Source organism: Nematolebias whitei, chromosome 17 (assembly GCF_014905685.2).
Source record: "Nematolebias whitei isolate Nwh7 chromosome 17, NemWhi1, whole genome shotgun sequence".
NCBI classification, from domain to species: Eukaryota; Metazoa; Chordata; class Actinopteri; order Cyprinodontiformes; family Rivulidae; genus Nematolebias; species Nematolebias whitei.
The window spans coordinates 37,353,048-37,366,522 of NC_056514.1; the positions used below are offsets into that span (position 1 = coordinate 37,353,048).

General features: G+C 39.0%; 1 protein-coding gene across 1 annotated transcript in view; it reads left to right on the forward strand.

Moving 5' to 3' along the window:
• ank3b (ankyrin 3b) overlaps positions 1-13,475 on the forward strand; it is a 155,168-nt gene that overhangs the window by 91,423 nt on the left and 50,270 nt on the right. The window contains exons 26-28 of the mRNA XM_037691560.1: positions 2,615-2,738; positions 5,076-5,087; positions 9,037-9,124. Coding sequence (XP_037547488.1) covers positions 2,615-2,738; positions 5,076-5,087; positions 9,037-9,124 — 224 coding nt within the window. The remainder of the gene's footprint in view (positions 1-2,614; positions 2,739-5,075; positions 5,088-9,036; positions 9,125-13,475) is intronic.

Sequence of the window (13,475 nt, forward strand, 5' to 3'; positions counted from 1 at the left end):
ATATGTATATATATATAAAATTTTTCCCATTTAGCCTTTATTTATACAGGTAGTCTCATTGAGCCACGAGAACTCATTTTCAAGAGAGACCTGTTTAGGTAGCACATGGTGGGGTTAAGGGCCTTGCTCATGGGCCCAGAGTGGGGCGAATGAGGGTGGGGGCAAGTGTGGGTGTTTCACCTACCTCACCCACAATTTTGATGTTGTCGGGGCCGGGGTGTGAACCAGCGATCTTCGGATCACAGGCCCACCTCTCCAACCTCTGCACCACCACATCCCCACATATATGTGCCACCACATCCCCATATATATACATATATATATATATATAAAGGCGTTTTAAACCTTTCCCACTTGCAATATTCTAAGCAATGTTTCTAAACTCTAAAAGCTTTAAAAGAGCACAGAATGTCAGGATTTCCCTCTTCCTGCCTCTGCTGCTCAGCCACCTGCAAGCGTTATTGGCCACGCCCTCTTTTCCGCTCTGCACTGAGTTCAGCTGATCAGCTGCAGCAGGAAACGTATCCTGCAGTTTGAGCTGCACAAAGGTGCAGGAGGTGCTAAACCATTTAAAATAATATATTTTAAATAAAAATTTCATGCCGATCGTGCGGCTCTTCCATCAATCAGTCAGTTGTGTGTCATGTCCAATTTTATTTTGAAAAACCGCGATAGAGCGAGTCCACGATAAATGAACCGCAAAATAGCAAGGGACTACTGTGTATTTATATATATATATATATATATATATATACACATGTATCTATATTCTTGTTTCTCATTAGCGGCCCCTAGTGTTCATGAGGAGAACTGCAGCAGCACTGATGTAAACAGCAACAAACACTGAAAGTTTTCTTCATTTTCATCATAAGAATCGAGAAATATTCCTGAGAAATGTTTTTTTTTTTATTATTAAAAATGTAGAAAACTCATTTGCTGCTCACTGCTGAGAGTTTTAAACATTGCTGCTTGAGTATTTAATTTAGCAGTTTTTTACGTAATGCTCATTTATGGTGAGTGAGCAATCTTGTTATGTTAGATGGTTAAATATGTAGACTAGAACAAGAGTGATAATTGAGATAGAATCCCTAATTTGTTTCGTTGTTAATAAAATGCATTATATCCCAGTGAATTGCATTTCACTATGTTCCAGTTGAAGTTTTGTATCATGTTAGTGTGTTCTTAATTAAGTTATTAGCAGATTGTCAAAATCATACTTGCCTCAGACCAAAAAATATGCACACTTCATTATATATAAATCTGCACAAATTATAAAGTTAAATAGTTGAAAAGTAAAAATCAAAGAACATCGGACCTCATTCGTGGAAGTTTGTTAATGAAACTAGTCTGAAAAGTACTTTTCTTACAGACACTGTGTCTATTTGTTTATTGTTAAAGGTAAGATTCCTAGATGTGCTAAAATAATCTGATTATGGCCAAATATATGTATATATAGAGAGTAATCTATGACTTTTTGCAGCTGCAAGCTGGTGGGGACAAAAGTTTCAATCTCTGTTTTGAAAATCTCAGATAAGACGATAAAACAGTTTAAATTTCAGTCGAGCAGAGGATTTATATCAAACTGCTTTTCATGGGTACAAGTATGTGTTTAGATGTTAGGCAACTATCTGAGTCACAACTACTATTTCTGTGCTGCACTGAGCTGTAGAGTGTGTAAGTGTGTGTGTTTTGGCGCACACACTCTCACACAGTCTGGTTAATCCCAGAGCGGGGCTGGTAGGCGGGAGAAAGACGATCTGTTTGTGTGCGTGCCGGACTCTGGAAAAGAGACAGTTAATGCCGTGGAGCTGGACTGGGAGCTGAAGGGAGGCTGGAAGTCGAGGAAAAGTTTTCTCAGTGGTGAAATCCCCCAATCTGGTCTCAATGAGGTGCTTTAAGGCAGGAGGTGAGTGTTTGGCTCTCAGAAGAGAGGACTTTGCTGCTGTTGGAGTCGAGCCTGGAGAATAGGTTGGAATGTGTCCAGATATCTGTGAAGTGTCTCGTGTGTGTGGGGACTCGAGGGGGAGGGGTGTCGTGGCAGAAGGAGGTGAAGAGAAACACAGAGGTGGAGGGGAAGGGGTTTCTCTGTTGTTTTGTGGTCGTTGGAATGTCTTTTCTTTCTTTCCGTCTAACCGCCTGCATGCACTTGCTCTCCTCCCCTCGATGCTTCACCTCTCTGCACTTCATCGGTAGGTTTGGATCTGCTGCACCTCTGAGGGGAATAACGCGTTTCTGCAGCATCTCTGACGTGCATTTTACCTGTTTGTGGTGTCTAAAGGGTGTGTAGCTGTAATAAATCAAAGGAAAGTTTTAACATTGTCTTGTGATCAGTGATGCTTAAACTGTATTGGAAAAGAGTTCAACTGTTCTTGATGTGTTTGTTGTATTTGTTCTCCTGGGACGCTTTCAGTGACAGCATGACGATTTGTTTGTGTGTTAGACCAAAGCTGATCTGGAAAACCGCCTCAGGGCAGAGGATGCATTGATTTTTATGTCTAAAATTGCTTCTTTTCATGATTTCCTGACACACGTTGATCACTCACATGATGCAGGATGTGTGTCAAAAGCACCAGAGCATCGGCTGCCAAGCTTTAATTCCTGTTTCCATCACCAGGTGACGATGCAATGACCGGGGACACGGACAAATATCTGGCCCCGCACGACCTGAGGGAGCTGGGGGACGACTCTCTCCCCCAGGAGGGCTACATGGGCTTCAGTGTTGGTGCACGCTCACAGAGGTAAGGCTCGCTGTGAAATGCACCAAAGTGTTTTGTCTTTTTCCTGCAAAAAGAGGCCACATTCACAATGAAACACTTTCCAAGACTAACTTCTTTAGCAGTTTGCACAGACCTTGTCCACACGGACATGCAGTTTTTCTAAAACTGTTTTTATTTGTCGTTTCTGAAAATATCCTTGTAAGCACTGCACAGTTTGTAGAAATCTCTTCATCCACACGGATACTCCTGAAACAACCTTAAATGACCCAAAACGCTGGAGTAGCTATGCTAGGCCTATCTTGATATTATGTGTACTCCAGAGGTGAATCCTTTAATTTTAGGGATTATTTTTCCCCACAAATTAGCTTTCAGTTGCAGCTCGGTGAGATACCTCCTTAACCAATACATGCAGTTCCTCTTGTGCTTGTTCTGACTGGCTCTGCCAGATTTTATTTTTTTTATTTGTTAAAAAGCAGAAGCTTGTTGGTCTGTTCTCCAAGAAGCTCTGTGATCCGTCTGAGCACACTGCGGCTACATGTTTCCAAACAGTTTGGAGAGTGGTATGTCTGTGGCTGATGTAACGATTTACAAGCCAACAATGAAAATATAAATTTGATTACTGCAGCTTTCACAACTTTTCAAGGGCAGCCTTATTGGATTTTGAGGTTGGTGTTGGTCAGGAATCTCCCCCTTTGAGGTTCGAGAGCGTTTCAGTTAAATTTTCCAACTTGGAAGTCTGAAAATCTGCCAACTTCTGACAAATATAATACAGTATTTTTTATGTTTTATCTAATGGGAATACTCAGAAAAGATGTGCTTTTATCATTTTATTGCTACTTGTCTTTGATGCATATTTTTGTATTGATGTGCTGGAATGAACCATAATTCAGATGTCGAAAGGAGACATTTTAGGACATTTAAGTACTACTGTGTTGAACTTTATTTATATCTGTCTAAAGCTTTTGATACTGTGAACCATGACATCTTGTGTCGTAAGCTCTCAGTTAGTTTCTCAGATCACACTATCGGTTGGTTTTCCAATTACCTCTCAGATCGGAGACAATGTGTTCAACGTAATGGTACTTCTTCCAGTTTAACTGTCAACAATGGTGTACCACAAAGCTTAGTCTTAGGACCCACCCTCTTTACAATCTAGATTAGTAATGTAGGTCAGTTCATTCCTGACACATCCTTGCATTTCTATGCCGACGACACAGTTGTTTGTCGAGCTAAATCATATCAAATCAATCATTTCATAACGTAGCTTGTTTTTATTTTGCTTTACATCACCACTTTTATTTACTTTTCTTTTTTTTTATGTTCATCTGTGGTTCTTTTGTTTAAAACGGGTCTCATTTGAAAACGAGTCCTCGTGACTCAATGAGACTAACTTGTATAAATAAAGTTCGAGTGAATTGACCCGTCCCGGCTGTTTCTGGATAACTGGTTCTACTTTACCAGCACTCACACAAAAAAAAAAAGATGGGAACTTAAAGCAGTTCCCTCGGTGACTTTTTGAAACAACTGCAGGTTTGTATCTGCCTCGGTTAGAGTTTGCCTCGTGTGGGTGTTGGACTTTATTCCCTTTTGAAATTATTGACATTCATGCAACATGGTCAAGAAGGAGGGGCGATTGAATATCTGAGGGCTGACGTAAACGGACACAGAGCCACAGGAAATTAGAAACACGTTCGATTCCATGGCCTGGAGCGCAGGGTTGGGTTTAATCAACACGCTTACAGCTGGTTTAGCCAATGTGGTCCAGTCGGGGCACTTCTGTGGGGAGATCATTTGTTAAATTTTAATAAATGAAGCTGAATTTTCAGAATATGTTAAAATCCAGTTTCATTGGACACTTGTCCAGATATACGGGATCGGGCTACATCAATCTGAAAATAGAATTTAAATCTTGTTAAATTGAACGTTTCATACCTGTTCAAGTCTTGGCAGGGAAAGCAAAGTGACCTGTTGAAGGTAGTGAAGCTTTCTGCTAAAGAACGTGAATCGTTTTGAAAATAAAGAGGCAGCAAACTCAGTAAAATCCATGCATGCTTGAGGTTTTGTTGCATTAACGTGGCAGAAGTTCATGCTTTTATGATTCAGACTCGTTTTATTTTTGTCTGCGTCTAAACTGTACATCATTTCAAAGTCTGTCTTAAAATACCTTCCCTTTATTTCTGCTGTAAATTAATGAAACCTACGTGCTATGAAGCCATTGTTAGTAAAATATCTGAGCACATGTTCTGAGTTTCAGTCGAGCATCATTCTGCTCCCCTGCTTCTCTCCTCTGCATCACTTCTTCCACTCCTCTCTGCTCATGATGTTTTATTCTCTCCTCATGTCCGTTCTTAACGGTAGTACCAAAGCCAGGTAAGACTCATGGCATGAAAACTCCTCCCTGAACCTCCCCTTCTCACCCATTTTCCTCCCTCATCCCTCCAAACTCCCGTCCCTGTCCGTTAATTGTCTAGTTCTGTGTAATGAAGATGTTCTGCATATTTCACTACTAACTTATTGATTTTGATTCATTGTTCAGTAATTTAACGATGCGTTTTGTCCTGTCAGATGTACACGTGTGGTTTGTGATGACGTTTCAGCCTCTTTGGTTTGATTTTGTGTTTGACTGTTTATCATTTATGCCTGGGTTTCTGTGGGTTTGCACAAAGTCCAAGCTTGGCATCATTTTGGTTCGTTGTGGAGTTTTGTTTTTATTTTTTATTGAGCTTCCAGGGACTCGAGCTGTTAAAGGTATACATGAAAAATATTTTTTTTATTTTGTATAATTTATGATGTATAGAGGAGGGGAAAACATACTGGTATATATGCACTGAAAAAGGACTGGTGAAAAAGAAAGAAATAATACAACCCCAAGTCCGACATGGAACGTTGTGTAGAATGTAAATAAAATAAAATGATTTGCTAATCTCTTACATTTTATTCACAATGAAACATAGTAAACATATCACGTGTTGAATCTAAGAAACTGTACCACTTTTTGAAAAATATGTTTAGTGCGGGGGTTTGCAACCTGCGCCTCTTTGACCAAAACCAACATGAAATGAAGTTTAATTTGTTTTTCTACCGACGACAACAACAAAGGCAAGTTTTAGCAGTTTTCTGTCAATTTACTACAAATTTGTGAATAATGCTAATACAAAGAGCACAAAATAATTAAACGGAGCAAATTAATTTATCTAACTTCCAGCCTTTCAGTGGGATCTTTCTGTTGAATCCACCAGAAATGATTTGAAACACTTTTAGGACAAGTTGCTTAGAAGAAATATGGTGAGTTAATTTAATGACAATAAACTAACAAAAATATAACTAAAGTTAAAGTAAGAAAAGTTTTTGTGTTTAATTTAGATTTACAGTAAATCACAATTACATATCCAACAAAATGGACTTTAAATGTATGCGTTACTTCAAAATAGGAAATTTAATTTTTCCACAAATAAGACGGACTCATAGGAGTTCAGTATTTTAATTCATATCAAGATTGGCATAAACTATATCCCCCCCCCCCCTTTTTTTTTTTTTTTTACACAAAAATGAACTTTTTTTTGTCCTTAAATGTAAAAATATCAGCAAAATATTAAAAACCATTACTTATTTTTGGCTGGAAAAAACCCCCTCCAACAAACTTGAAGCGGCCCATGAACCACCAGTTGATTTTCACACTTGTAGCAGGTTTTGTGGCTCTGAACACATTTATTTTAGAGTGAATGGGCAGAAATGGCCCTTTTTAATCAAAAAGGTTGCAGACCCCTGATTTAGTGGTTAATGGCAGCAACACATATTAAAGATGGGACAGGGCAAATGTTGGATAATTTAAATATCATCATCTCATTAAATTATAGCCACACAGAAATCCACAGAGAAAGACTCTTCTCTTCACATACATGGTTCTATATCCATTTATTAGTAAGTGGAAAAACATCCATGACCTTTACATCCCCCATCAGCAATATTTCCCGATGTGAAGCATTCCCCCTTCTTTTCACAACAGTCTGTAAACATCCAGGGGCAGAGCCATTCAGAGAAGCCGACATTGAACTATGCAATGATAACGGCCTGGATGGTCCCATTCATCTTTAGTACGCAGGATGTGGCGTCCATGGTTTCCAAAAATAATTTTGGTCCATTTGACGTCAGAACAGTTCTCCACTCTGCCTCAGTCCGTTTAAAATGAGCTTTGGTCCAGAAAATATTGTAGCAGTTCTGGATGGTGTTCACATACGACTTCTTCTTTGTCTGATAGAGCTTTAAGCAGCCTTTGAGGATGGCACAGTAAACCGTACAGTAAGTGTTTCTGAGCCCATGCAGTGATGTCCAGAACAGAACTTGTTGCCAATAAACCTAATTAGTTGCAAAATGTGCCTCCAGCTGTTTCTGATTCATATCATTTACTTTTACAGCCTTTTGTTGACCTTCTAACAACTTTTTGGAGATGTTTTGCTGCCATAACTCTTATTTTCTTCAGGGAAAAATGCCTTAAACATTTGTTTACTGTGTTCCATAGTGAATAAATATGGATTTAGGAGAGTTGCAAGACATTGCGTTCTGTTTTTTACCTACATTTTACGTAGCGTATCAACTTTTTAGGAATGGTGGTTGTACAAATAGACTGTGTTAAGGGTCATGGATCATCCTCAATGAAACAGGAAGTCATGGTATTTTACAAAAACAACTTCTATGCATGTGTTGGCTGCACAACACAACCTTGACTTTGGTGCACAAACGCTTTGCAATAAAAAGATTCATGTTCTGAGTGTCTAACAGATCATCTCTGCTGCAAAGACTAAACAAGTCAGCTTTTACTGAAGCTGGAAGAGGCCGCAGTTTGCACTCGTTTCTTTATCATCCCTGAAAATAATCATTCTCGCTTGCTTTTCTGAAGTCTCACTGAGATGACGTTCTCCACCGTGTCTGGTTTCTCCCTCTCATTATTAGTATAATGGCTGCAGAGACGATGCGGCACTGCTCAGGAATGCTTTTTATTTGCCTCGTAAAGATCATTGTAACGTGGAATCACAACATCTCAGGTTACAGGCTCTGACAAACACAAATAAACTGTCATTTATTACAATTAAAATATTTCATCATGATGATCAACACAAACCCACTCACTGTGCATCAGACCCTAAAATCTATTCTTTAAATACTTGTATAACATTTTATAGCAAAAAATGAAGTTTTCTTGTTTATTAATCAACCAAAGGTTATTTGAAGTAAGCCTGTCACGATAACAAATTTTGCTGGGCGATTGTCTCAGAAATTATTGCGATAAATGATAATATTGTTTGAAATTTTACAATAATTAGTCATTATTATAATTATATTATAATTAGTAATTATTGTCAAATTTAAGAAGAAATGTTGGACAATTTTATTTTGTGTGTAGTACCTTTTTTGACCACTGGATGGCAGTATAAGACTGAACCGAAGGATGGATAGTGAGGGAGTGAGCAGCGTGCCTTTTAAAGAAAATGGGAGGGAGGCCCCTTGACGTGACATGGGCTGTTGCTCTTCGGTTCTCAAAATGGTGGACGCTGTGTGTGGTTTGAACTTTTTAGCATAGCATTTGTCTTACAAAGCTTTTAATTTAAAACAAAAAGTAAAGTTCTCAACTTTTTTTTTTGCAGAGAAAAACAACTTTTTAGATGAAGGCACAAGTTTCAACCGTGAATTTCGGAGCTTCGACAAGACAAAGGTTTTTTTCCCCAAAGTCGGCCTGTTAGCTTAGCTTCTCAACTTAGCTGCTTTTAATGATCCAAAAACGCGACGTTGGACGATTAAACAGATTTTAAAGAGAATAGAGAAAGTGAGGGGTCAGCGAAGAGCTCTAATTGAGTTTATTTTTGTCATCCAGTGTCTTCAGTAGTGTTAGGAATAAGATAAAGATAAAGAGACACGAAGAAACGAAAAAGCCAATAAATGAAAATGAGGTCGATAATTTTCATTTATTATGCGATTAATTGATTTATTGTTTATCGTGACAGGCCTAGTAACAACAATTAAAATTTCCTTTACATGTGGATATTTTAGAGTTCAGGTTTGTCTTTGTCACAAAGTCGTAGTTTTTGATAATTTTTTTCTGTTTAGGGGTTATTTCTTGGGTACAGACAAGTTCCTGGAAGCTGCATGCATTTAATGTTTGTTTGTTTGTTTGTTTGTTTGTTTGTTTGTTTGTTGTTTCTGTTCACTTACATAACCCTTTACCCTCCACCCCTTACCAACTCCTCCTCCCTTCATCACTGTGTCTGTTGCCTTGGTAACCCCTCACTTCTACAACAACCACACCAAGCCTCCGATCCTTCAGTTCCGACAGGTCCAACACGCTGAACCGAAGCTCCTTCACAAGGGACAGCATGATGATCGAGGAGATGCTGACAACCACTAAAGACGGGGTACGTACTCTGTGGAGCTGGCGGGCTTCTGAACCTGCAGGTCCTTAACTTTATCAGTGACACACTTTTGTCTCCAAATGTACCAAGCTGTCTTGGTGCTGAGCCAAAAAGGATGGCGCTTCACCAATCCTCTTCCACCTGGGGTGGTGTTGACATGAACGGGGCCTCAGATTAGCTCTTATTGCTTCCATCCAGGAAAGATTACTGCAATGGCCTACCATATTTTCAGTCTATAAGGCGCACTTAAAATCCTATAATTTTCTCAAAAATTGACAGGGAGCCTTATAATCAGGTGCTTATGTATTAATTCTGGTTGTGTTTATTGACCTCAAACTGATTATGTGGTTATTGTGAATGAGTTGAATAAAGTTTGACTTATCTGACCGTTTTGTTTTGCTTAATGCATCTAATAATCTGGTGCACCTTATAGTCTGAAAAATACAGTACTTTATTTAAATAATTTGAGGAATAGTTGAGAAAAATATTATAATTAAGACTTTTTGACTTTCAGTGCTTTGTTTTTAAAACTTTTAAAGCCTAAATTACAGGTTAGAGGTTTAGTTCAGGTCTTTAAAAGGGAGTTGCATTGGAAATGTTGTAAACTTTTAATGTATTACCTGAAGTAGCTTTAAAGTTAGGAGAAATGTAGTTTTATTGTCATGTTGGCGCAGTGGTGCCAACACAGAAAAATGGAGGGGAAATGGTTAACATATAGTGTCAACCTGATTCAACATGGCCACTACAGCAAATCCACCTTAGTTTGCACAAAAATTGATTTTTAACTCAACTAATTGCTTATTGAGCTAAATTCTGGTGTGCTATAGAAGCTGAGGGTCGTCCTCAATGCATATGTTTAGTGCTAACAGTAACGCAGCAGGTGATATGCATTCAAAAGTGCTGAAATTGTGTTATGGCCTCGGGTTTTGGTGGGCTTAACTGACCTCCATCTGGCCACTGCTTTGATATTTTTTTAGAAAGCACCCCTGGATTGAAAAGCTAATGGCTAATTAGAGTGGGGTCAAGAGAAAAGTACATGTCTTCTGATTTTAAATAACTCCAGTCGCAAAACATTTCAGAGCCTCGTGGGAATGCTATTTTATTAAACCATTTTACAGTTGTCAGTTTTACATCACATGGCTTTTAAAGCAGGAATATCATGACATTTCTGTAGGAAGTCCTCCAGGCTGTACCAGAAGTGCTACAGCTAGCTGCTGCTGCTATTTGTACTTGTTAAATGACCAAAGGATTACATTTAAATAGTGGTACAACGCAAAACAGACAGTAGGCTCTTTCACTAGGCATCTCAGGCCAGGACTTAGACGCCTTCTGGCCATCTTGGTAGCACTTCTGAATGGACTGAGGTGTAGAGTTGCACTTGAGTCCAAATAATCCGACGTAACCCGTCCCCGTCCCGCAGCCATCATCTCTGAACCCCACCCGATCCGACGAATTAACAGTAATTACAGGTCAGAACCCGAAAAACCCCCAACATTTTTAATTAAGCTTTGATTGCTTACACCGCCGACTATTATTAACGGTTGGCGGACGCTGAGTAAAGGGGCCCGTCCAGAAGATTGGAGCTGAGGAGCCATCAAAGCACATTAAATGCTTCTGCCTACATTGGACCCTGCTCTAACATGGATATTTTGTGATCTCACCTGTTTGGGTCATCGGCCGCACGCTTTCGCTGAGTGCTGCGACTGAATGAACGTCCATTTGGGCGATGGGTTGCTGGCAGTCGTCCATCTGAAGTTTAACAGAATTTTTTTACCCCTTTCAACTGGCCGATCAGAGCGTGGTCAAATTTTAAGAAGAAATGTTGGTTAATTTTATTTTGCGTGTAGTACCTTTTTTTACCACTGGATGGCAGTATAAGACTGAACTGAAGGATGGATAGTGAGGGCGTGAGCAGGATGCCTCTTTAAGAAAATGGGAGGGAGGCCCCTTGACGTGACATGAGCTGTCTCTCTTCGGTTCTCAAAATGGCGGACGCTCTGTGTGGTTTCAGCTCTTTAGCATTTTTCACACAAAGCTTTTAATTAAAATATCAGTAAACGAGTTCTCAGCTTCTTTTTGCAGAGAAAAACAACTTTTTACACAAAGGCACAGGTTTCAACCGTGAATTTTGGAGCTTTGACAAGACAAAGTTTTTTTTTCCTGAGTTCGGCCTGTTAGCTTAGCTTGTAGCGTAGCTTCTCAGCTTAGCTGCTTTTAACGATCCAAAAACGTGATTTTGGATGATTCAAACAGATTTTAAAGAGAAAAGAAAAAGGGAGGGGTCAGTGAAGAGCACCGGAGTTGAGCCTTTTGTCATCGAGTGTCTTCAGTAGAAAGAGAGAGACATGGAGAAACGATAAAACCGATAAATGAAAATGAGGTTGATAATTTTTAATTTTTGTTATTTTGTTTTGTCAAAGTTATTTTAAGATAACAGTAAACTTTTGGGGGGTTTAGCCCTGCCTGGACTAACCTGTCAATCAAGAATTAAACTCTATATGGCTACAGCAGGTAAGATATTAATTGTTCATACCTTTTCCACAGAACTCCACTTGAAAAGCAATGAACTATTCCTTTAGTGTTTCAAAACCAGCCTGTCCAGAAACGTTGTGGCCGATCACGACTCAACAACTTGTGAATTGAACACACCTCTGATCAGAAGCATGTTTTCATGAGGATATTGAGTTGTAATTTGGATAAAATAAATAAATTCTGCAGAGTAATGTGCTTGTAAGAGTTCGGCAGCTGAATAACAGCATGTTTCTCCTCACGCTGCTCCAGATGCTCTGTAAGGAAAGGTCTTTCATTGTAGAGAAACACAAAAAGGTAGATATTCACTGTGCACACCTTCAGCCAGCGCATGTCACGGGATTTTCATGCAAGTTTTATTTTTATAACTGCATAACAAGACTATTGTAAGTTGAATATTCAATAAATCTGGGGAGAGAGTTGTGATTCTGAGGGAAAATGGTAATTGGGCAGAGAAAATGAAAAAGAAAATCTCAATTTCCGGCAACAAAAAAGATAATTGTTTATAAACTAAACTAAAATGCACAAAATCCCTGAGATTATAAGGTCATAAGTCTGAGAAATGATTTGAAGGAAGCACCGCTTTGCCAGGTTTGTTCCAACAGATCCAGAAAGCAGAGCCAACCGTTTAAATTAATTAATCTAAAATACATACGCACTGTCCCCTCGCAGCTTTAAGATGAATAATTTGGGGATTTTAGACCAAAATCATAATTCCTAGTTGCTAAATTTGATATTGTTGATGAGTAAATCATATCAAATGAAGCAAATCGTAACTTGAATAAATGATTTATAGAAGAAATAAAGATGTTTATGAGTCTGATCCACAGAATAAAGTTCCCCAGTATAAATATATATTTTAGATTTCTCTTTATTCCTTTGACTTTGAGAACGTAGTTTTTTCTCAGATGATTATACTCTTCTCTCAGCCTTTACCCCCTCTGTTTTATCATATATATATATATATATATATATATATATATATACACACACACCATAATTTCTGGACTATTGAATGCACCTGAATATACTGTAAGCCGCACCCACTAACTTTAAGAATAAAATAAAATTGTACATATATGGACCGCACTTGTCTATAAGCCACAGGTTGTAACGTGATATTTACACAGAAATATATTTTTTTTTTAACTTTTCATTAAATACAAACCCCAACGCTACCAAGAAAAGTCACTGATCGCTGATCTTCATCTTCCTCCTGTGCATTAAAGCCACTAAAGTCGTCTTCTTCAGTGTCAGAATTGAACAGCCTCAGAAAAACGTCATCGCACTCGTCCTCGGTCTCTTTCGTTGTCACTCTCAACGTCACTTTTGTCTCGAGGCAAATTCGCTCTTGAGCTCGTGCTGTCGTCTTCGTCACGCAGCAGTCCAGCCTTTCGAAACCCGTCGGCGATGGAAGATTTTTTGACACTGCTCTGCTGTCAGGATCCACTGACTTGAACAAAAGCTGCTCTGCACATGCAGCCGGTTTTGGTAAACCATTTCTCACCGCTAGTGATCCCAACCTCCCGTTGAGCTCGGAGTGCCGCTTTAAATGCATGATTCACATTTACGTCGAGTGGCTGCAAATACTTCGTTGTGCCCGCAGGGATCTTGTGTTTCACGTGATCACGAGACGTGTTTTGGACAGACAGCTGTGTAAGCGCCCGGGTGTGACGAGGCTAAATGTTTTGGCAGCATGAAGCATGTTGGCCTGTAAAAATCCATAAATTATTGCATAAGCCACAGTGTTCAAAGCGTGTCAAAAAAGTAGCGGCTTATAGTCTGGAAATTACGGTATATATATATATATATATATATATATATA